Below are 25,042 nucleotides of genomic sequence, written 5' to 3' on the forward strand. Positions count from 1 at the left end.
CCATAGAACAGGAGAATGTTTTAAGGACTCCTTTTAACTCTGACCTTGGGTAAAGTGCTAACCATTTTTGTGTTATATTTTCTTTCCCTTTACCATAAGATGTGGTCTAAACTGATATTTCGAGTAAGTACTTAGCTAAAGTTCCTGTGCAGAAAGAATTTAAAAAATAAGAAAAAAGCAAAAGCCACTTTTTTTGAGTAGGTGGAATAATAGAAAGGGTTCCCACATGAAATAGCAACTAAGTGATAATAACAGTGGCTTCCTTGTGGAGCAGAACAATACAAAGCCCACTTGCTCAACAGTTCCATTTGCCACTCATGTCCCACTAATTATTTTACAATAAAAATGGCATAATGAATACCTATGGATGGATTGTCTTTTTGTACAATTAATGTATTACAGATGTCCAGGATAGGATAGGTTCAATTAAGGTTTATTCATCTTGTCATCACCTCTGGTCTGATTTCCTCTGATTTCAGCATTACTTAAAATATCTATCTGTAAGATACCCTGGAATATAGGCAACTTGATTGTAAATTATTTATACCTGTTTTCTCCTTAACCAAGCCCCATTAAGTACCAGTTACTCCCATTCTTCAGTTCTAAACAGTGTTTCATTTCTACATTCAAGTAAATTATCTTGGTCCTCCCAAGTAAGAAATTGAAACATGATAAAATCCGTGAGACTTTTAGGTAAAAATTTTCTCTTTAATTTAGAATACTGAATAACCTGTGGCCAAGTAAACTTGTATAGAATGTGGAAATTTGGTTTCTTCAGAAATGACCTTGGATACTGATACATGATACACTTTGGATAGGCTATTAAGTGGACACACAAAGATGGAAGAAACACCCCTTGGTCACTTTGCAGAAGTCTTTATCTTTGAGTTTTAGCACAGTTTAATAGAGTGTTGGTAGCCAATAAACATGAAGTGATATAAAATTTGACATACCTTAATAGAAAACCGTGGTGAGTTCAAAATATTGTAAAATCTTTTCATCTATTTTAAAATTGTGTAACTCACCAATAAATTTTGAACAGGCAGTTATTAAATATAATTAAGTTGCAGGCATTCACATAACGGAACAAAAGGAAGCACTCTCAGCACGTGAAGAAGAGACTAGTGAGACCGCTAAAGACGTTTTCATTGGGATGGAGGGGTGGACTTCAGTGGTTTCTTTTAAGCATTGACTTCTAGAAGAACAGTACAAGCATACAGGAAGTATAACATGCCTTTAAAAACAAAGACAAGTTCTTCTCATCTGTAGTTGTTTTCTTTGTCCTAAAGTACACTTGTTTTAAGCAAGAGTGCGTGCTTATACTACCTAGACCATCCCTACTAAATTCCTACAAAGGTGGAATCCAGGTTTCTTTGGACTTTCCATCTGCAGGGAAAACTTTGGCCCAGGAAACAGCAACGGAACATCAACACAGAAAGGTTGTGTTGCATGGTTATTGACATATTTTAAAATAATTTTTCTTGTAAGTTACCCGTCACTGTCTTGTGAGCAAATAAAAATCAGATGACCAATAGCCACTTCCATTTGATTAGAACCTTATTCTTTAAAACACTTTTAGCCTGATCTCAGTTGATTGAAAGGCATAATAAAAATATGTTTGACATAACAAAATTCCATAGACCAGGTGGCTTAAACAACAGAAATTTGTTTCTCACAGTTCTGGAGGCAGAAAAGTCCAAGATTGAGGTTCCAGTTGATAAGGATCTTGGTCAGGTCTCTTTCTGGCTGGCAGAGGATCACTTTCTTGCTGTGTCTTCAGGATACTTTTCCTTTGTGAGTGGAGAAAGACCTCTCTCTTCCTTCTCTTCTAAGGCCATCAGTTCTATCAGATTAGGACCTTAGTCTTCTGACCTCATTTCACCTTAATTATCTCCTAAAGGCCTTATTTCCAAATATGGTGATGTTGGAAATTAGGGTTTAACATAAGAATTTGGGGGATGGGACATAATTCAATCCAGACTGACCCTTATAAAGAAGATGAGAGATAATCTGAAATACTTAAGGTTTGACAACTAGTAAAATATTATAACTAAGGTTCAAATAATTTTTACCTGACTCCACACTGTCCTCCTTGGTCACACAGATAGTTTATCTGAAAATTTCCCCCTACAAAATGCAGTTCATTAGTTGATTGCAGAGTCATCAAAACTAACTTCATGGTTTTACTTATTGCATACTTGTAAAAAAAAATGGCATTTTTAAGATGTTCTGGATTTTTTTGGTCAGCTGAAGTCAGGCAGCTTTAAAATTGCTATCAAAAGTAGTAAGCTAAGTTTTAAAATTAGAATTGTAGTGACCAGGCAGGAGTTGCCTGCTTAGCATTCTTCATGGTTATAATTTAAATATCAAAAGAAAGTATCTCATTCTATATTTTACAGAAGATGATCTAAGAAATATGGGACCAGTAGATGCTCGAATATATCTTGAAGAAATGTCTTGGAATGAAGGTTGGAATTATTTTTTTCTCTTGATTACAATCAGGAAAAATATTAGGGAATTTGTATGGGGGGGGGGGAAACTTCATAGGATGTTTAGAAATCTTAAAAAGAAATAACAGCTTGGCTTTTTACATATATGTGGGTGTTTTTGTTTGGAATATTTTGTTTCATTCTAAACTTCAATTATTGGTGTCCCCCTGTGTGACTCATTCCCAGTTATTTTTCTGTCCTAATTAGATGTTAGGTACTTAAGGTTTCATGTGGATTCCTTTTTTAAACTACTTTGATTTTTGGTTTAGTCTCCACCTGTGTAAGAAGGAAAATAAAGTCAAAGAGGTAATTTCTTCCATCCTATGTTGACAGTTGAGATGAATTTCTGTTAGAATATATGTAGAAGGGGAAAAAGGGGTAGCAGTGACAGATTTTATTTTATTGGGCTCCAAAATCACTGCAGATGGTGACTGCAGCCATGAAATTAAAAGACACTTGCTCCTTAGAAGGAAAACTATGACAAACCTACACAGTGTATCAAAAAGCAAAGACTTCACTTTGCCGACAAAGGTCTGTATAGTCAAAGTTATGGTTTTCCCTGTAGTCATGTAGATACCAGAGTTGAACCATTAAGAAGGCCGAGTGCCGAAGAATTGGTGCTTTTGAATTAGAAGACTCTTGAAAGTCCCTTGGACGGCAAGGAGATCAAACCAGTCAATTCTATAGGAAATCAACCCTTAATATTCATTGGAAGGACTGATACTGAAGCTCTAAGTGGCCACCTGATGTGAAGAGCCAGCTCATTGGAAAAGACCCTGATGCTGGGAAAGATTAAAAGGCAAAGGAGAAGGGAGCAGCAGAGGAGGAGATGGTTAGAGAGCATCACCGACCCAATGGACATGAATATGAGCAAACTCCAAGAGACAGCAGAGGACAAGAGCCTGCCTTGCTGCAGTCTGTGAGCTTGCAAAGTCAGACGCAACTTAGTAAATGAACAACACAAATGTTTATTTTTGTTTCTTTATATGGAATCATAAATTGTCAGAGCAGGAATTTTGGAGCTTTATGTTTATCCTTCCTTTTTGATTATGTCTTAGGTGGAAAAGAAATATCTGTCACTCCTTTTTACCAGCCATGAGTCATGTCTTTTTCTCCTTTCCCATTAATAGAGTTCAAAAACTTAAATCTAACTTAATTTTTCATTCTTTGATTAGTTCTGTGAATTGCTCTGGTGAAATTTTATTCAGTTCCCTTTTTTACAGATGGAAGCCATGAATACCACACTTCCATGTTTCTCTGGACAAATGAAGAAATCTTACTGTTTTCTAGAATTTGTGTGCATTTGTGTGTGCTCAGTCACAGCCCCATACACTGCCCTACAGGCAGCCCCATAGCCCCATAAACTGTAGCACACCAGGCTCTTCTGTCCATGCGATTTTCCAGGCAAGAATACTGGAGTGGGTTGCCGTTTTCTCCTAGAGGGGATATTCCTGACCCAGCAATCAAACCTGCGTCTCCTACATTGGCAGGTGGATTCTTTACCACTGAGCCACCTGGGAAGCCCCTCTAACATATTCATATACTCTTAATCCTATAACTTTACTATTCACCCTGGAGTACAAATTCCTAGGAATCTATAAAAATGTATTAGTAAGTGTGGATAAGTAGAAGATAAACAGCCTGTCCTTTCCAAAACCAAGTTTACTGGAATATTTTTTAATGGCAAATTCTCAACTTGGTGCTCTCAGGAAGTTGCGTCTCAAGCTGTATTGACCTAGGAGGGGAATCACGTTTTTGTTTATGAGCCACTGTGCCTCAGCTGCCAGTGTAAATCCTGAGTAGAGATTCTTACTTGCAGTGAATATTGGAAGACTTGAGGTTTTGTGTAACAGGGCTTCCAGGGTTTATGATAGTTTCATCAGAGTAAAACAGGAAGAGCCCCTGGGCTGTGAAAATAAAATATCCCAGTGACACTGGTTTCACTGCTGGTGTGTGAAAGGGAGAGACTAGAACATGTTATTTATCAGGGAGATCTACCCAGCTAAACAGTATTTTTTGAAGATACAGTATTACTAGTTTATCAATCTGTGTATGTGTTTAATCTTTTATTGGACAAATTAGTTTTTGTTGTATTTCATGTGACTAGTATGTTTTATTTACTAATAAATCCTGATAATATGAAAATAGTGAAAACTGGTTTTTTTAAATTTTTACTTCAGTAACATTTTAAAATATAATTAAAATTTTTATTTTAAATTAAGGCTATAGATTAGTGTTGTTCAAGCATCTGTTCAGTCAGCAAATATATGGGATTTTTAATAACAAGTGAAAATGCCAAGATATTGAAGGACATGTACAACATGAAATCATTAAGAATTATCTTAAATCTTGCTGTCTTTGGGACTCCGTAAAGTACAGTACATTCCCTGGCAGTGAAGAACATAGAAGCATCCCAGCTACAGCCAATGGAATCAGTTAGAAGCAGCTACAGTTAATCTTAAAAGCATAGACTGTTCTTAGATACTTATTTACATTAAGGTTTTTTTAAATCATTGTAAAGATAGAAATAATCCTTATCCTTATGAGAGAAAATACTGAGCAAGAGCTGCATGAAGATATTATTTTTGCAGGAATATTTAAAAACTGGTCATGTGAGTTTTGCAATTGAATTTGTGATTTTGAATTGTTATTTGCAATTACAAAGAGCAGTCTTGGCAGATGAAGTTAAATAGAAAGTGAGATCAACTGAAGTAGTAAAAAATCAGTTGATGATGTGCCTTCATGGTTGTTTTCAGAATAACCTTGGAAGGTAAAGATCCAGAACAGGAGAAAAGTGGATGAAATCCTACATGATAAACATAGCCAAACTATTAACTTCTTGGTCCAAGAAGGACCAAGTAGGAAATGATGCATTTTATTATGCTCAAAATTGAGGCAAACCTGAAGAACTTGAGAGAATGAAGTCAGCCATTGCCTTTACACTAAGTGTGTTATACAACTCATATGTTTTGTCTTCATTCAGTATATTTAAAATTATGATTTCTGTGAAGATAACACTTTGTTAAGTGATAGTAGAATAATTTAAGAAGAAAGTTAACAAGATGTAAGTTAACATTTCGAATCATCGATGAAAAAACTCCACAGTAGCCTGTGGTGGTCTCTGCATCATTTACTAAGCACAAGTCACCTCACAGTGTTTCTCAGTGTTCAGTGAGGTGGTAAAAAAACAAGAGGGAGATTTAAGAAAAGCAATGATTAGAATATGCATATTTTTAGACAATAAAAAAAAATTCACTTTGGAATCATGCTGTATTACACAATATGGTAGCTCAGATTAGGGAGGGATGTTAGCATTTTAAAATTCAAGATTAAATTATTTTTCTTTACAGTTTAAAAACATTTTTTATTTTTCTTTACAGATAAAAAAAACATTGTGGTGAAAAATGAAAAGCAGCATTGTGAATTAATGTTTCCTTCCTTCCCTTCCCTAGTAGCTCAGCTGGTAAAGAATCCACCTGTAATGAGTTCCCAGTTTAATTCCTGGGTTGAGAAGATACCCTGGAGAAGGAATAGGCTATCCATACCAGTATTCTTGGGCTTCCCTGGTGGCTCAGATGGTAAAGAGTCATCCTGCAATGCAGGAGACCTGGATTCAATCCCTTGGTTGGGAAGATCCCCTGAGGAGGGCATGGCAACCCACTCCAATATTCCTGACTAGAGAATCTCCATGGACACCGGAACCTGGCGGGCTGCAGTCCATGAGGTTGCAGAGTTGGACATGACTGAGCAATTAAGCACAGCACAGCATAGAAAAGTCTTAGAAAAATCTAAGCTTCTCTCCTCTTTAATGGGCTTCCCTGGTGACTCAGTGGTAAAGAATCTGCCTGCAATCCAGGAGACCCGGGTTCGATCCATGGGTCGGGAAGATCCCCTGGAGGAGGAAATGGCAACCCACTTTAGTATTCTTGCCTGAAGAATCCCATGGACAGAGGAGCCTGGTGGGCTGTAGTCCATGGGGTCACAGAGTCAGACCACGACTGCGTGACTAACGTTTACTGATAAAAAAAACATGTAGAGTTGGCTTTTTTAGTTGATTGTTTTCCCAAGACCAAACTTGGTTAGAGAATAAATAAAAAGCAGCTGATTTTTTTTTTCTTTTCTTTTCATGGCATATGATGAGATCTGATGTTAAAAAACAAAGTTATGGGATTGAATGAAGATATTTGGTTCCAAATAGGAAAAGGAGTACGTCAAAGCTGTATATTGTCACCCTGCTTATTTAACTTATATGTAGAGTACATCATGAGAAATGCTGGGCTGGAGGAAGCACAAGCTGGAATCAAGATTGCCAGGAGAAACATCAATAACGTAGGATATGCTGATGACATCACCCTTATGGCAGAAAGTGAAGAACTAAAGAGCCTCTTGAAAGTGAAAGAGGAGAATGAAAAAGTTGGCTTAAAGCTCAACATTCAGAAAACGAGGATCATAGCATCTGGTCCCATCACTTCATGGGAAATAGATGGGAAACAGTGGCTGACTTTATTTTTTGGGGCTCCAGAATCACTGCAGATGGTGATTGCAGCCATGAAATTAAAAGACACTTACTCCTTGGAAGGAAAGTTTTGACCAACCTAGACAGCATATTGAAAAGCAGAGACATTACTTTGTCAACAAAGGTCCGTCTAGTCAAGGCTATGGTTTTTCCAGTGGTCATGTATGGATGCGGGAGTTGGACTATAAAGAAAGCTGAGCGCCGAAGAATTGATACTTCTGAACTGTGGTGTTGGAGAGGACTCTTGTGAGTCCCTTGGACTGCAAGGAGATCCAACCAGTCCATCCTAAAGGAGATCAGTCCTGGGTGTTCTTTGGAAGGACTGATGTTGAAGCTGAAACTCCAATACTTTGGCCACATGATGTGAAGAGCTGACTCATTGGAAAAGACCCTGATGCTTGGAAAGATTGAGGGCGGGAGAAGGGGATGACAGAGGATGAGGTGGTTGGATGGCATCACTGACTCAATGGACATGGGTTTTGGTAGACTCCGGGAGTTGGTGATGGACAGGGAGGCCTGGCGTGCTGCAGTTCATGGGGTCACAAAGAGTCAGACATAACTGAGCAACTGAACTGAACTGAAGATATTTGATTATAAGTTAGAGATTTAGTTCATTTATCCCTAATTTTTTCATGATGCTAGTAAAATAATATGATCAGTAATTATTCTTCAGTGACAGTAAAATGAAATAACCAGTGGATCAGAGATATTTCAGGTAAAAGAAACACGTATTTCAACTTACCAGGAAGATGACAGACTTATAAAATTTCCACCACGAGTAGGCAAAATGTTGCACCATATTGCCCCCTTTGGGCATCTCACTTCAGTGATTGTCCTTTTGGTTCTTTCATCCTTTGTAAACACCAAACAGCACACACACACAGCCCCCACCGAAAGAACACCATAGTGTTTGTTTATATATTAGGTTGGTGCAAACGTAATTATAGTTTCAGGCCATGAAATTTAAATCATTATAACCAGGCTAAAATACATCTTTATTAATCAAAATAGGAACCATTAGAGTCAACACATTTTTTGCCAATGAGAAATGCTTGTTTATTCCCGTAGCATAAAAATCCGTGCTTCAGGATTCAGCGAACTCTTGGAAAGCATTTTCTGCATCCTGCTGGTTATGGAAGCATTTTCCCTGCAAACAGTTGTCAAGATCCTTCAAGTGGTGGTTGGCTGGCAAGAGGTCAGGTGAATGCGGTGGATGAGGCATAACTTCGTAGCCAATTCGTCCAACTTGTGAAAAGCTGGATGTGAGGTGGTGCCGTGGGGTGGTGGTGTGGAGAACGGGCCGCTCTGCTCACCAGTGCTGGCTGCAAGTGCTGCAGTTTTCAGCGCATCTGATTTGCTGAGCGCACTTCTCAGATGTAACGCTTCTGCTAGGATTCAGAAAGCTGCAGTCAGACTGGCAGCAGACCACCAAACGGTGACAAAGCACCTTTTTTTTTTTTGGTGCAAGTTTGGCTTTGGAAAGTACTTTGGAGCTGCTTCTTGGTCCAGCCACTGAGCTGGTCATCACTGGTTGTTGTATAAAATCCACTGTTCATCTCACATCACAATCTGATCAATAAATGGTTCACTGTTGTTGTGTAGAATAAAAGGTGACACTTCAAAATGACAATTTTTTTTTATATGCAATGAGGCATCCACTTATCAAGCTTTTTCACCTTTCCAATTTGCTTCAAATGCTGAATGACTGTAAAATGGTCAGCATTGAGTTCTTCAGCAACTTCTCCTGTAGTTGTAAGAGGATCAACTTCGATGACGGCTCTCAGTTGGTAATCGTCAGCTTCCGACGGCCGGTCACCACGCTCACCTTCAAGGCTCTCATTTCCTTTGAAAACCGCCTGGAACCACCACTGCACTGTCCATTCGTTAGCACTTCCTGCAGCAGATGTGTTGCTGATGTTGCGAGTTGTCTCCACTGCTTTACGACTCATTTTGAACTCAACTTTGCTTCTTGTTTAATATCATTTCCCTAGTCTAAAATAAATATAAAATAAACAGCAAATAATTATTCATTAGCAAAAAAACATAAAAGTGAGAAATGTGCATTAAAATGATGACCACATTTAGAATGTATTCCAATATCAACCTTGCACCAACCTAATATTTTAATCAGAATTCCTGAAATAGTGTGATACCAGAAGAGACAGGAATCTGCTGAATTCAGCAGTTTTTTCTGAAATGATATACTGCAGGCAAAGGGATGCTCCTTGACAATAAGACAAGTAGGGCTATTTCTTTTTCCTTCACAGTAATACTTTAGATAAACACAGTGCAGAAGAATATAAAATTTATATGAATCTTAAAGAAACATAAGACTTCAAATAAATTTCACTGATTACTCCTGAGCATCTCCTCTCCCCCACGAGACTTTTGGCCTAGCGTTTCCTAGTTTCCATCCTTCTCCTCCACAGATAATGACCTTTTAGTAACTAATTCTTAGAAACACTGCCCCTATACATTTTTTCATTTATATATATTTTATATTGACAGATCTTTTATTTTGCATTTTTGTGAAATAGTTGCACTTTTTAAAAAGGTGGTTAATTTACATGTAAGTGTTTTTTATTTTCTTTCCAGATGATCATTCCTTTTCTCTGACCTGTCGATGTGGCGGAAAATACAGTGTTTCAAAGGATGAAGCAGAAGAAGTTACGCTGATTTCTTGTGATACATGTTCACTAATTATCGAACTCCTTCATTATCGCTGACATTGTTCACTAAGTGGAATTCTTTAGTGTATTCAGACACATGGAGGAGAGGCCACTCCACCCTGTCCATTCAAGCAAATGTATAAAGCTGATAAAAAAAAAGGATTTCTTTTTTTTGTCAGCTCTATTTTTGCAGAGAAAAGACTATCAAGCAGAGGCTACCTGGATTAAGACAAAATTAATTTCATCATTCATATGTATTTATATTTATAGATCACAAGAAAGGGGTCTTGAATTTAAATTTATATTAAATAAATTCCCACCTGAAAACTTTATTATTGGTTCATTTTCCTATTGGTACAAACTTTCCTTTCTTCGTGTATGTATGTCTCTTTTAATGGGTCATGCTGCTGCTGATGCTAAGTCACTTCAGTCGTGTCTGACTCTGTGCAACCCCATAGATGGCAGCCTACCAGGCTCCTCCGTCCCTGGGATTCTCCAGGCAAGAACACTGGAGTGGGTTGCCATTTCCTTCTCCAATGCATGAAAGTGAAAAGTCAAAGTGAAGTCGCTCAGTCGTGTCCGACTCTTTGTGACCCCATGGGCTACAGACTACCAGGCTCCTCCATCCATGGGATTTTCCAGGCACGAGTACTGGAGTGGGGTGCCAGTGCCTTCTCTGTTTAATGGGCCATAGAATCATCATATTCTTTTGTAGTTGCTGTTTTTGAAGTAACTTGATGTATCTAGCTGCTAAAGTAATATGCCTTTTACACAACTGTCTCAAATCTCAGGTCATTAGATTAGAATCTTTGTGAATAACATGTAAGCCTAGCTTCCCCATGATGAAAGTTGAATATGGATATTCATTAGGTTATCTCAAAGTTAATAAAGTGAAATGGCAACTGTAGAAAGAAGGATAGCCCTGGAGTCAGAAAACATGGCTATTGTGTGGCTGGTATGATGAAATGGACTTTTTAAGTGTGTTCTTATTGATTATAGCTAACTATAAAGACTTTGATTTTCTATATATTTACTATTCTATGTACAGAGTAAGTCAGAACTCATTTAAAAAAATTTTAAGAAATCTTTTATGGGATCACTGAAACTTTCTCCCTTAATTTCAAATGACTGAGCCAAGCATATGACTTAGCAGCTTTTTATTAGGTTAAACTCTTGGTATTTATTATTGGTTTGGACTTAATAAGACTAGTTACTACTCTACTTTGTGAATATAGCTAAAGTATGAGGCATATTCAAGAGGAGTAAATTATTTTCATTATACCTATACAACCAAAAATTTGAAAGTGAGGTTGTTCTAGGTTTTCCCTAAAAATACTTTTATATCTAAATTTAGATGACTTATTTTGGATTATATTTTTATCCATATATTTTGAACAAATACAGCCTCCAGAGTGTGTGGTGCTTATTCTTTATATTTAACAATTAAAAATAACTAAAATTGAATAACAAATAGTTTATTAGTAAGTACATGGTTTTAGTGACAGTAAACTCATTTGAACAGAAGACAATAATCAAATCAAAAGAATAAATGTTTGCTACTCATCAGAGAATCTGTGACCATTAGGGCTGTCACGTAGAAATCCAAAATCATTCAGAGGCCAAATCTGTAAAATCAAATGTAATTGAAGACAATTAGTAAAGCAATGTTATTAGCATCATCATATTTCCCTTGCCATCCCTTTCTCCTTTTTCTACAATCAAGAACAAATTTTCCACATCAGAATAACACTGTAGAAAGTAAACCTGTATTTGTGTACATACTTAAAATCTAAAATGTGGAACATTCAAACATTATATAAGAAATAAGATGTTTATGTGTGTATATTTTCTTTCACGACTGTCAAAATTAACTGTAAGCCTAAGCACTTGAGTATAACATCTGCTAAGTGTAAAAAATCCTGTAAATTATCCAACAGCACCAAGTACTCATGTCTGTTTTTCTCCTTACTGCCTGTGACAAAATGGAAAGGCCAACAATAACAATCTTTACTCTGACTCAGTGATTTACTACAGCGATGCACATGACTCTTACTAACTTACTAACAACTTACTAACAACTGGGACATCCCTGCATTCCAGCTAGCTGGACTCTAGACTGCTCTTCTGCAAATGCATATTAATACGTGCCCTGGGTATGAATATGGTTAGAAAAGTTGTATGAGAGAAAATTAAAATTTTGGAAAGTTAAAAGCTTCTTATGCTACCACTAAAGTAATTTGAACTTTGTTATTCAAACAAAAATATTCTCAATTACCTGTGCTAATGGGGGAGTGGTAATGTTTATTATAGCTATTATGGTTAACATGTTCCTAAGGTGTAGCCATTGTAACAGCCTAAAGATTTCAAAGATCATTTGAAAGAAACTGGTTTTTTTTCTTGTTTTTTTTTTTTTCCCCCAGCTCAGAAAAGAAAGCCTGCATCTTAAGCAGAAAACAGTAGTACCTTAAGGAAGATTCGTCCTCGTATTAGTCCATATGGAACAGGTCCGTAGTACCTGGAATCTGTAGAATTCTGTAGATTATCACCTTCTAACCAGACGTGACCCTTTGGCACCTAGAATTAGAGAAGAAAGCACCCCCTTTCAAAACAAATATGGATGCTATGAATAAAAAAATTACATGTCTTTTGGCGGTAGCAAGGAATGTCCTAAAGTTCTTTTGTAAAATATAGTCAGACCCTATGGTTTGCATTTTTGCTATTATCTCTGGCAAAATAAAATAAATTTTACTAAATATTAGTAAGGAGTATTAATATTTCAACTTTTAAAAAGACCTCTTTTGCCACATGGTTCCCAAACATTAATTTGTTATACAAACCCCAAACTGAAGTTATGAGAGATCAAAACAGTGTGACAGGGTCATTAATTTAATAGACTTCAAAAGAGGTCATTAGGATGCTGACTGAAAATGTGCCCCCCCGTCTCAATAACAGCATAAGCAGGGCAGCCACTCACTCAGCAACATCCTGGGGCCAATACCAAGGCCAGACCTATTAGAATGTTCATGATGAACTAACTGGTAATTGATTGTGACATCAATTACAAATAATCTCATCATTTTATTGGAGTGGGCTTGTCAGAATTCTAATTAAGATCCTTGTTCTGCCTTTGTACAGGCCATATCTTCAATGTATTATATACTTCAGTAATGACCATCAAGAACTACAAGGACCTATTATAAAATCATCAGTTGTGAAATTAATGATGGTGACCCTCTACTAAATGAAAAGATCTTATATATGTCCTGTGTATTAACTGGTAAATAACATAAATTTAAATTTTTACTCAATGACAATCATAAGCATATTTAGAACATGTTACTGTAAAAAGTGCTCTGTGATATGAGACATTTGCCTATTAATGTCTGTTCAATATAAACTTTAAAAATTACTCTCCACCAACTGTTTTTAAAATTGTATTTTAAAGTTTCTTTTTTTTTTTTTTTACAGTTTTTGTTACCCAAGAAAGCTGAATTACTGACTAGCCAAAACGATCTATTGGGAAGGAATTAATTTTCACTATTCTTTTGACCAGTTATTACCTGGGAACCTTATGTGAAGAAAAATAGTCCTATTAGATTTAGTAAGAAATGACTGATTTTTTAAATGTCACAATTTGTTTTTTTAAAGACCATCTTTTAGAGCAGTTTTAGGTTCACAGCATGAGAGAAAGGTACGGAGATTTCCCATATGCCTCCCACCCCCACACATGCGTGGCCTCCCTGTTACTGTCATCCCCCACTAGAGTGGCATATTTGTTACACCTGGTGAACTCACACTACCATCATAATCACCCAAAGTCCCATAGTTTACTTAGGGTTCACTCTAGGTGTTGTACATTCTGTGAATTTGGATGAGTGTACAACATGGATCCTCTACCACAGTATTATACAGGATATTTTCACTGCCCCCCAAATCCTTTGTGATCTGCCTATTTCGTTTCTCCCCTCACCTCCACTGCCATCACCTCTGAATTTTAACTTTTGGGAAAATTAATTTGTACAAGCATGTAAAATATGAAGTACACTTTACATCAGATATAATTTTGGAATGTCTTTATGTAGAAATATTAGCCCAAAATGAATCAAGCTAAATATTTTCATTTAGATACACTTAAGTGTCAAATCTATTTGAAGAGAAAGAATAAAAGTGTTTTGAAAGAATATCAGATATTGTAAGATCATTAACTCCTACTGGTAGAACTACTATAGGTTCTAGGGACAATAGCAAAGTTAGTTCATACCTATATAATAAGTTGATTTACATGCTGTGAAGCATAAGGCTGCTCAAGTAGAAAAATGAGTACATCTCAGGTCACAGATGAAAATAACAAAATAGTATATCTGGAAATAGTATATGTGGGCTTCCCAGGTAGCTCAAATGGTAAAGAGTCTGCCTGCAATGCGGGAGACCAGGGTTCGATCCCTGGGATCTCCAGGGAAGATCCCCTGGAGAAGGGCATGGCAACCCATTCTAGTACTCTTGCCTGGAAAATTCCACGGACAGAGGGCCTGGCGGGCTGTAGTCCATGGGGTCTCACAGGGTCAGACATGACTGAAGAGACTAAGCAGCAGCAGCATAAAGTACACAAATCAAGGGAGCAGCCTCATCACTGATGGTACCTTTAATAAGAGCTTCTCTATAAACTCCCTGGTGGCTCAAAGGTTAAAGCATCTGCCTGCAATGCGGGAGACCTGAGCTCGATCCCTGGGTCGGGAAGATCCCCTGGAGAAGGAAATGGCAACCCACTCCAGTATTCCTGCCTGGAGGAGAATCCCATGGATGCAGAAGCCCGGTGGGCTACAGTCCACAGGGTTGCAAAGAGTCGGACATGACTGAGCGACTTCACTCACTCACTCACTCTCTATAAACAGGAAAACCTTCAAGTTTGAGTCTTAAAATCAGTCACCTTTGCTGACCTACCCCTCTATCAATTACTCACTCACTATCAATTCATTATGTTTGAAATTACTTTTGGAACACATACTGATTTTTGATATGGGGTAAGGGTGTACACTTTAAAATCAATTTTATAGACATATACTTTACAGTAAAATGGACTCATTTTAAGTTTTGACAAATGTGCACTCTTGTGTAATTACTTACCACAATCAAGATGTAGAACATTACTATCATGCCAAGTTCCCTCCTTTCCAGTCAACCTCCCACCCCTATACTTCGTACTAGGCAACCAGTGATCAGTCTCCTGTTACTAGAGACTAGTTTAACTTGTTCCTAAATCTCATACAAAGGAGACTGCATGGTACATACTATTTTGTGTCTGGCTTTTGTTGAGCAGTTTTTAAATGATTAATACCTGTTACATGTATCAGTCTTTCATTTCTTTTTACTGCTGAGTATTATTGTTCAGGCGCTAAGTTGTGTCCAACTCTGTGACCCAATGTACTGTAGCTCGCGAGGCTCCTCTGTCCAGGCAAGAATACTGGAGTGGGTTGCCATTTCCTTCTCCAGGGATCTGGGGGGTCAAACCCGTGTCTCCTGCATAAGCAGGTGAATTCTTAACCACTGAGCCACCCGTGAAGCCCTTCTGAGAATATCCCATTGTAAACCACAGTATTTTTTCCCATGAACCTGCTGATGGATATTTGAGTAACCTGCAATTTTTGGCTATTACAAATAAAGCACTATGAACACTGATGTATACACATCTATTTTTTTCCAGTAAATACATAAGGGTGGAATTTCTGGGTCGTAAGTGTATGTTTAACCTTAAACTTTTCTAAAATAATACCATTTCACATTCCCAACACCAATGTATGTGTGTTTCTGTTGCTTTATAACCTTGGTATTTTCAGTTTTTAAAAGTTTTGCCTGTCGAGTAGGCTATTTTGTTATCACACTGTGGTTTTCACTTGCATTTCTCTTAAGTATGTTTCCTAGTACCTATAGTATATCTTTTGTGAAATGTCTACTGAAAAATATTTTGCTCATTTTAAAAATGAATTCTTGTTCTTCATTTAAGAGGTCTTTTTTATACACCTTGAGTACAAGTTTTTTGACAGCTATTGCAAATATTTCTTCACAGTCTAGGATCTTTATCTTTTCTTTTGCATTTTTCAACCTGCTGTAAAGACCATATAAATTACACTCTTAAAATTTCACTTGGTTCTTTCTTCTATTTAGCACTTCTTCCCTTCTTATGTTTACCCTCTAGATCCTTGAAAGTATTTATGTTTTAGAGCAGGTGTCCCAAAGTTTCTAGGATCTAATGCCTAAGGATCTGAAGTGGAGCTGATATAATAATAATAATAGAAATAAAGGGCACAATAAATGTGTTTGAATCATCCTGAAACCATCCCCTGCGATCAGTGGAAAAACTGTCTTCCAGGAAACTGATCCCTGGTGCTAAAGAAACTGGGGACCACTGTTTAAGAGCACATGACTATTACTTCTGCCATTTATCTCTGTCATTTCTGGATCTATTTTTCTTTTGTCATGGGTTTCATTTTCCCACTTCTTTACATATCTGTGACTGAGCTGAACACTCATTTGTTGAGCGGATTTTGTTTTAAGACAGCGTTGAATGTTGAGGAGGTCTCTTTGGTTTTTAGAAGGCAGTTAAGTTTGTGAATCAGCTTATTCCTTTCAAGCCTTGTTTTTAAGTTGGGTCTCATACTGACTATTCCAAGGGCTAGTCTAGCCCACTCCTAAGGCATGATATTCCACGGTCTCTTCTGGATACTCCGGATATTCAGTGAGATCCTTCCCCTGTGGCTGGTAAAAACTCCAATGGCTCTCAGCCCTGTATGACCTCTGGAAATTGCTAGGCTGATCCCCACTAGCTGTTCTTTGCTCAGTCTCTAAGTTTCACCATGCCTGCTAAGTTGCTTCAGTTGTATCTGACTCTGCGACCCCATGGACTGTAGCCTGCCAGGCTCCTCTGTCTGTGGGATTCTCCAGGCAAGAATACTGGAGTGGGTTGCCATTTCCTCCTCCAGGAGATCTTGCCGACCCAGGGATCGAACCCGGGTCTTCTACATTGCAGGTGGATTCTTTACTGTCTGAGCCACCAGGGAAGCCCAAATTTCACCATATGGGGGCACAATTCAGTGTTCAGCCCCAAATCCAAGAGAACACTTGTGCATATTTCTCAAGATCATTCTGTGGCTCTTTTCTCCCTAGTGGTTTGATGCATAAATTCCAACCACTTAAATGTCCCTCTACCCTAATCAACTCAGCAACACCACTGTCCTTTGATTGAATTTTCCTTCCTCGGAACCTCTGCAAACTGCCTTAAAGGCAGAAGTAGGGAAAAATATAAGGTTTGTTCGTTTCCCTTCTCCCAGGAATCTGGCTTGTACTGCCTGCTGAACACTGTCTGAAAACACTTATTTTACATAGTTTGTCCAATTTTCCAGTTCTTTATGGAAGGAGAGCAAGTTCAGCACCAGTTACTCCATAATTGCTAGATGTTCAAATTATCTAATTTTTACAGTCTTATTTTTTTTTTTTTTTAGCATACCTCATAATGATATGAAGAGAATCCTTCTGGTTGAGAACTAAAAATTTTAAAGTAAGTAAGGTGTGATTTGGCATCTCTACCTTGATTCCCCTTCAGTGGCATCCCCTGTATGTTTTCATTCTATCCTTTGCCTATCAAAATCTCAAAAAGATTTGCCAAACTCAGCATGCCATATGTATAAGCAAGGAAGCTGAATATGGTATTTCTTGCATCTCAAAGTTGACAACAGAATAAATATTCCTCAGGAGGCAGAAGTTAAATAGAGTTTATTTATAGAATAGTCACACCCAGCAGACAGCTAATGGACTTGGGGCTTCCCTGGAGGCTCAGTGGTAAAGAATCTGCCTGCCAATGCAAGAGATGTGGATCTGATCCCTGGGTTGGGAAGATTCCCTTAAGAAGGAAATTGGGTCTCTCCCACTCCAGTATTTCTTGCCTGGAAAATCCCTTAGACAGAGGAGCCTGGCAGGCTACGGTCCATGTGGTCACAAGAGAGTTACACTACTACACAATAACAATAGGACTTACATGGATACAGTCAGTGAAAAAAAATTACAAGGTATGCTTAGGTATAATTACTTTAAAAAAAAAACCCACAAAATTTTATGTATTTCAAAATTTACATTTTGGGGACCAGTATGTATTACTTGCTGCTGCTGCTGCTAAGTCGCTTCAGTCGTGTCCGACTCTGCGACCCCATAGACAGCAGCCCACGAGGCTCTGCCGTCCCTGGGATTCTCCAGGCAAGAACACTGGAGTGGGTTGCCATTTCCTTCTCCAATGCATGAAAGTGAAAAGTGAAAGTGAAGTCGTGTCCAACTCTTAGCGATCCCATGGACTGCAGCCCACCGGGCTCCTGCGTCCATGGGATTTTCCAGGCAAGAGTACTGGAGTGGGGTGCCATTGCCTTCTACCATGTATTACTTAGATAATTCAATTACATATGTATGTACACACACATATATGTGTCTTAATATGCCTAGTTATTTTAGTAATACTTGTACTTTTTTAAAAAGGGAACATTGTCCATCACAATGCAGGTCAGGAAGAGCTTTACTGAAGTAAAAACAATTTTTTTTTCTTTGCTTGTGTGGAATTAGACCCAACTTCCAATCCATACAGCAGGCGCTGCTTCTTTGCAAAGTACAAGTAAATGACTGCAATTATAGTATTGTCACTAGACCTCTAGGTAACTGAAATATTAGTCTAGCTATGAACTTATTTATTTAAATAAATATAAAGTACAACACATTTTTGGTATGGGTCCAAAACTTAAAACCTGACCTTTCTGCTCAGGTGAGTGGAGTGGAATGAAGCAACGAACAGAACAAAAATTTCCTAACTCAAAACACAGTTATTGTCTGTTGGATTAATCTATTGGTTATCACTAAGTTCAAAATTCAAACCAGGTAAGAAAAAAGTTCTATAGCAATATTATTATAATAAAATATTAACAGATAAAATATATTAAAATATATTCTTTTTTATTATAAATTTATTTATTTTAATTGGAGGCTAATTACTTTACAATATTGTATTGGTTTTGCCATACATCAACATGAATCCTCCACGGGTATTTTAAATTATTTGTAAAAAGCCATTATAACTTCCCAATTAAAGTAGAACTCGTATTTATAATAAATGTTTTACAAATGGCCAAAAGTGGAAATCCTAATTCCACGTCTTTGTTCATCATTTCTCATAACCAAAACTTTTAAAAATAGCTAATTACTTTTTCTGTTTGTACTTCTGGAAATATGCCATGACAACTTGAATGAATGCACAAGACTGAGTAAGAATATATGAATATATGTCTACAATGCCACTTAGAAATTTTTGCTCAACTTTGAATTTTCCCAGTGTCTCAGATAAAGCTAGCTTTAGGGCTAACTTTTAAAGCATTAAAAGAACCCTTAAATCATTCTTGGTTTTTCCTTTCTACGTCAGAGGTTTACCTCCTGAGCTATGATAAAACCTAATCTCAGGGCAGGACAAAAGAATCAAGCCTCTGGTTCTCAGCTATACTTACTGAGGTCTAGTTAAGTGCCTCCTTTATAGTACAAGCAACAAATGTAATTGCCTCATGGCCTGCGGGTGTCCATTGAACAAAAGCAGCTTTTGTGAACCAACCCACAGGTGTTACCTTTCTTGATTCAAGTGAAATCTGATGAAAAAGTCCACAATATCAAATAACACATTTACTAAACTGTAATCAAACTTATTCTTTGATTAAGGAAAGACTGATTAAGAAAAAGTTCTGACTAAAGAGTAAGATATTTGTATGCTCAACCTTTCAAAAGTTTCAAAAAACAGGAAATCCTAGTAACAGACTGATTTTTAATTAACTCTCTGTTTGCCAGATATTTAAAAATTTATAATCAGCAAAGGCAGGATATGCACTGGCCTTATTATTGTTCATGACTCTTTAATGGTTCTTCTAAAATGACTGTGAATGTAAAGAAAACAATAATTACTGGAGAAACAAAAATCATAAAGGTAATAAGGGCGGGGGGGAGGGGTAAAGCTTCTGAAATCCTTTTTTTACATGACTTTTTTTCCTGGAAAAAGGAAAAGGAGAGGCATATAAAATGTAGTCATAGTAAGATGCTATGCACACAAACTAGTGGAGAGAACGCTTGTGAAATGAGATAATTTATTAATTATATAGTTTTAAAGAACTTCACACACAGCCCAGTATTTATATGACTCATGCAAGGGCAAAACTGGGAACACCATCAGTAAGTAATTGTTGGAGTTTACCTTCCTATATAAACCACCGAAACGATAAAGACATGCATGTCAAAAAGAGAAACATTAAATCCCCTGAGAGGTAATCACGGAGAAGTTCTTTTAAGAACACAAAACTGAGAAAACATTATTAATCTTTAATTTTGTAAAATGGTGCTGTCCCAAGTGTCAGTTATGGATGGGTATCTTTGAAAGCAAAACTCAAGAAACAGTTTCACTCAGATTCTATTTTTAATGACATTCTCCTTGCCACAACTTTTTGCCCATACTTGTCTCCCTGAGTAGAGTATCTGGGGAGGGAAGTGCTCCCAAATGCATGACTAAGGGATTAACATGTATAATGCCCAGGCGTGACACGTTAACACACTGATTATTTCAATGGATACTATTTCTATGCAGTCTTGCTTCTTTTTCTCCCCATTTAAATTCTGACTTATTACTGTCCTATCCCACATCATTCCCAGGAGCTGTTATTGTCTTTCCCTACTTAAAAATGGTGCCACTTTAGGTTCATAGCCAATTATCACTAAAGAGGAATTTACACAGAAGTTCTAGTAGACTACACCTACAGCACTGGGCTGAGGGTCAGGATGAGGGATGCTTTCAACCAACAGGTTCTCCTTCATTACTGAGCATCTCCCTGCTGAGCAGGTTTAGAGCTTAGTCTAAGACTTGACTTGCTCATTCTCATAGCTATTGCAAGCTAAGCTCCTCCATCATCTCCTTCAGTACTCAATACCTCCATCCAGCCTAAATAGGAATCTCTGGGGCTGAGTTCAAACTGTAGGTCTGCCACTTACTAGTTAAACACCTTGGACAGGTTATTTAAACCTCATCTATAAAACTGGGACTAGTTAAATGCCTTACAGAAATATTCTAAAAAACAAATAACACATAAGGTTCCTGGCACCCAGTAAGCACTCACTCAATATTAGCTATTGTTATTAACATTTGCTCCAGCTGCTGGATGAATGATGCCTGCCGGGCTTTCTTTGTTCCTGATTTTTTATGAAGTCTATCCAGTTCTCTGCAAAGTGAACTGTGCTTTCCAATTTCACTTTCGTTATGCTTTTGGCCTTTTTCTTTTACACTGTATTCAATTATATAGTTCTGGTACTAGCCAAGACTTTGAATTGAATCCATTATAATTAAAAATGTACATTAATTTTGAATAGATGCCATATTAATTATGCCAACTGATTTAATGGAATTTAATGAAATTCAGTTTTTAAGACCAAATCATCCAAATGTAGCAAAGAACAACATTTTTAATATTTTAATAGGGATCTTTTCCAAGCAATGTTTATTGACTATCAAATACCTAAGCTCTTCCTTATGAAGCATTTACTTCTTCAGAACCATCTACCAACTTGTCAGAAGGCAGAGGAATGGGGAAAAGGTTGGGATTGAAGGCAATAAATAGGCCCTTCCATCTAATACTAACACCCCAATCCTATATTTTTTTTTCCCCCTAGGACTATTATCTCACTCTCTGACTTCTTTTTTGTTCTATATGTAACAAGGTTACCTGCTGTGTATTTGGATTAGTATTTAAAATAAGTACCTTATATTCTCATTTCAAAACTATGTCAGTACTCTCATTTTAATATAGCCTGACGTCCACTCTGGTTCTCACGGTCCAAAAGATGAGCCTAATTTAATGAAACAGGATATTTGAAAGACTAGTAGAACATAGTGGTAAATATGTAAATAGTGAGTTTTCTCATGTTCACAGAAAAAGTCTAAATAATTAGTAAATCAGATGCTTACTATAAAGAATATGTGCTAATAGATTTCCACCAAATATTCCCACTGAATTATTCCTGGGACTTCAAATAATTCTTCCCAGTCAAAACTCATCCCTATATGGATTTATTCCTGTAGATGAATCTCCATATCTCTTTTCAATTTCTTATGGCCCCAATGTATAACTGCTTCATACAGAGATTGGCTAGAAAACTGATTTACACCTGAAATGGAACTATAAATAAAAGATACAAAGTATTCTTGAACTTGGCATTACTAACGCCTTAAAAAAAGTGTTGTGCTGCATGATTTCCTTTGATACTTCTCCTTTTTATGTTTTATTAAAAACAGAATTCTAATGTCCCATACCCTGGAAGTTATTTAGAATAACATGTAGCTTTGCGAATACAAAATTGCAAAATAGGCAGATGGACAACACATGATTTTTTTTTTCTGCGTTAATGTTATGAAGAGAACAGCTAAAGATCTTTAAAAAGGTTGATCTCTGGGGGCTAGAAGCATCAAAACATTGTTTTGACTAACAAGACATCATGAAAATATACTGTGGACGTCAAGGAGGGAATCGTATAACACCCAGACATCATTCTGGGAAAGCACTTGTTTTCTTCTCACTTCAATTCCATTGCCACTGTACTCATTTTAAGTACACTCAATCATAAGCCTATTATACAGGCTTCCAGAGTACTCCCAAACTGACCCAAGTTTTTGCCTCTAACAACAGAGATAGATGATGCATTTCTTCCAACATCCAATCCTGTTTAGACATTCTCCTAATCTTTCTCCGAACATTTACTGGTTTCCATTCTTAATGTTATTGTCTCAATTATGTCTTACAGCCTATTTATTAACTGGGCTTCCTGCCTCGGCCTCTCCTATTCCGATCATCCTTTATTAAACTATCCTCGATTAGTCTATATTAGTATCAGGGTGATCTCTTAAAAACTAAGTCTGATAATGTTACTCCCAGGACTTCCCTGGTGGTCCAGTGGTTAGAACTCTGTACTTCCACTGCAGGGGCATGGGTTCAATCCCTGGTCTGGGAATTAAGATTCTGCAAGACATGTGGTGTGGCCAAAATAAAGTAACTCCCCTGCTTAAGACATACAAGGAATTCAACCCTGATTATCTTTTCACTTTTATCTCTTTTTGCTAGTCATCCCTCGCCACTGTATGTCCCAGATGTAGGAACTTATTTTTCACAGCTGCCCAAAGTACAGGGCTGCACTCCCTTCTAGAACCTAAATATGCTGCTTTATCCTTTAGAAGTTCAACTTTGACCTCCCAAGTCTGGAGTAATCCTATCCACCCCAGTGTAGATGAATATCATGTTACACCATTTTGTAATTCCTTGTCTGCTCCTCCAACTTGACTACAAATTCTTAAAGCTGTATTGTTCAACATGGTAGCCACTAGTAACATATGTCACCATTTAATCTTACAGATTACATAAAACTAAAAATTCATTTCCTCAGACACACTAACCATGTTTCCTATACTCAACAGCCACATGAACCTAGAGGCTACCACACTGGACAGTGCAGATACAGACTACTCCATTTTTGCAGGAAGTTCTATTGGACAGCCAGCAGGCAGGGACTTACCTACTCTACCATGGTGGAGACCCTCAAGTAAATGTTCAGTAATGTTTAGAATTAATGGAATTAGTGAATTCATGAATAAATAATAGGAAAATTGTGAAGTTATTGTCTGGCAAATGTGCCTGCCCTGGTAGCCTCCTAAAGGCCTTTTGCTGAAGTCTTCTCTCCATCCTCCTAAGTCCAGTGGTTTCCCCTGCTCCTGAGGCACAGTCTCATTAAAGACGACGCCTGGTGCTGGGATTTGTTTGGGGTTAGGTATATTTGCAGTTAGGGTCAGAAGTCCCTATCAGTCTATGTCCCCAGACCTACCCTGACTTTCTTTACATAAGGGAAGTCAAATTTCAAGTCTCTTCTGATGACAGAAGGTTTCTCTAATCCTTCCTGATTTAGAGATTTAAACACACAATGTACAGGAAGTAGATCAGAATCTTGAGTTACAATCTTAGAATTTTAAGTTACTCACCCTATGGTCTTAAGTACTTTGTTTCCCTTCCCTGTTGGCTCTGTATGTGTGTTAACAGTAGGGATGTAAACCAGCTATGCCAAACTAAACAATTCTGACATTTGCTTAAAATAGTTATGAAAATTCCAATCCAGGAGGAAAGTATGTTCAGATATCTAGGTGAGCAGTATCATGGCTTGTAATGTCAGTATTTTCCAGCTAATCTACTATCTTCAACTATTTTATAACATGCATACTTGCTTTTAAATCCGTAATTCCTCTTTTCCATTCTTATTTTAGGTAAAGACTGGTAGAGTGAGAATGTTTTTATAGATTAAGTGGGTCACAGAAACCTGTAGGATTTTAATTACCCAAAGTGGTAAGAGAAGAATTTCATTCAGTTGTTTATTTCAGAAAACATCTGACTATGTTCCACCTGGTCAACGGCAGCTTTCCAGAAGCCACTCAGAACACATTCTCTTTACTACTATCAGAGTGCGAGTCTGTCTAGACGCTGACGTTGAACAGTAGCGTTACAATTTCATGCTCAGTAATTTTTCCCAATTACTTTTAAGCAGCCTAAGTATATACAGGTCTCATATAACATGTAGATAAAACTACATGTAATACGGCATTTTACTGAATTGCATAAATGCCTCCCCAGAATCCCACCAATGGCACTGACTTTCCAGTTCTGAGTGGTTAGAATATTTTCAGGTGAGCAAAACATGCTAGTTTCAGGAAGATGCTACTGTTTCAACAGAAATGTTGATTTTCACAAATACATATACATACATATGCAAACACATATTAAGATAAAATACAGTTCTGTAAAATAATATTTTATAAACTACATATTATCGTTAAGCTAAGATCAAAATATTCTGAAAATGTTCAGGGAACACATCAGAAAATGCTTAAGTACTGAGGGCCTCAAAGATGATTCTTTAGTGTTAACATCAGAAGAAAAACACCTCAGAATTGTAAACACTAAGTCAAATTTATCTTCACAGTTGTGTTAGCTATAGGATGAAAAAGTCACGTCATCTCCGCAGTGAACTTCACTTAGCAAAAAAGTAAACAAATTTCCTCTGCATCAGCTGCAATCAAGGCATTAGCAGTATGCCATGATTGATTACCCTGGGAGCCGTTGCTGAGAAATGGATGTGAAGCACAGGTTTTTATCACTGTAGTCTGCAAAAAGCAAGTCCCTTGTTTAGATATCCTAGTTGTAATAAGTGACATTATTAGGTAGTTCTTCTATTTAAATGACATAAGGATTCAGTGTATCAGCAGCTTATAATAAACAAGC

General features: G+C 37.3%; 2 protein-coding genes across 6 annotated transcripts in view; one reads left to right on the top strand and one right to left on the bottom strand.

The window, feature by feature from the left end:
- DNAJC24 (DnaJ heat shock protein family (Hsp40) member C24) overlaps positions 1-10,006 on the top strand; it is a 77,712-nt gene extending 67,706 nt beyond the window's left edge. For both annotated transcript variants that reach the window (XM_055549215.1, XM_055549216.1), the window contains exons 4-5: positions 2,400-2,468; positions 9,601-10,006. In XM_055549215.1, coding sequence (XP_055405190.1) covers positions 2,400-2,468; positions 9,601-9,731 — 200 coding nt within the window. In that variant the 3' untranslated portion in view covers positions 9,732-10,006. The remainder of the gene's footprint in view (positions 1-2,399; positions 2,469-9,600) is intronic.
- Positions 10,007-11,133: 1,127 nt separating this feature from the next.
- Positions 11,134-25,042, bottom strand: part of IMMP1L (inner mitochondrial membrane peptidase subunit 1) — a 73,487-nt gene continuing 59,578 nt past the window's right edge. For all 4 annotated transcript variants that reach the window (XM_055549212.1, XM_055549213.1, XM_055549210.1 and 1 more), the window contains 2 exons: positions 12,138-12,248; positions 11,134-11,299 (listed from right to left, as the gene is read on the bottom strand). In XM_055549212.1, coding sequence (XP_055405187.1) covers positions 11,231-11,299; positions 12,138-12,248 — 180 coding nt within the window. In that variant the 3' untranslated portion in view covers positions 11,134-11,230. The remainder of the gene's footprint in view (positions 11,300-12,137; positions 12,249-25,042) is intronic.

The sequence above is a fragment of the Bubalus kerabau genome, chromosome 15 (assembly GCF_029407905.1).
Source record: "Bubalus kerabau isolate K-KA32 ecotype Philippines breed swamp buffalo chromosome 15, PCC_UOA_SB_1v2, whole genome shotgun sequence".
Classification (NCBI taxonomy): Eukaryota; Metazoa; Chordata; class Mammalia; order Artiodactyla; family Bovidae; genus Bubalus; species Bubalus kerabau.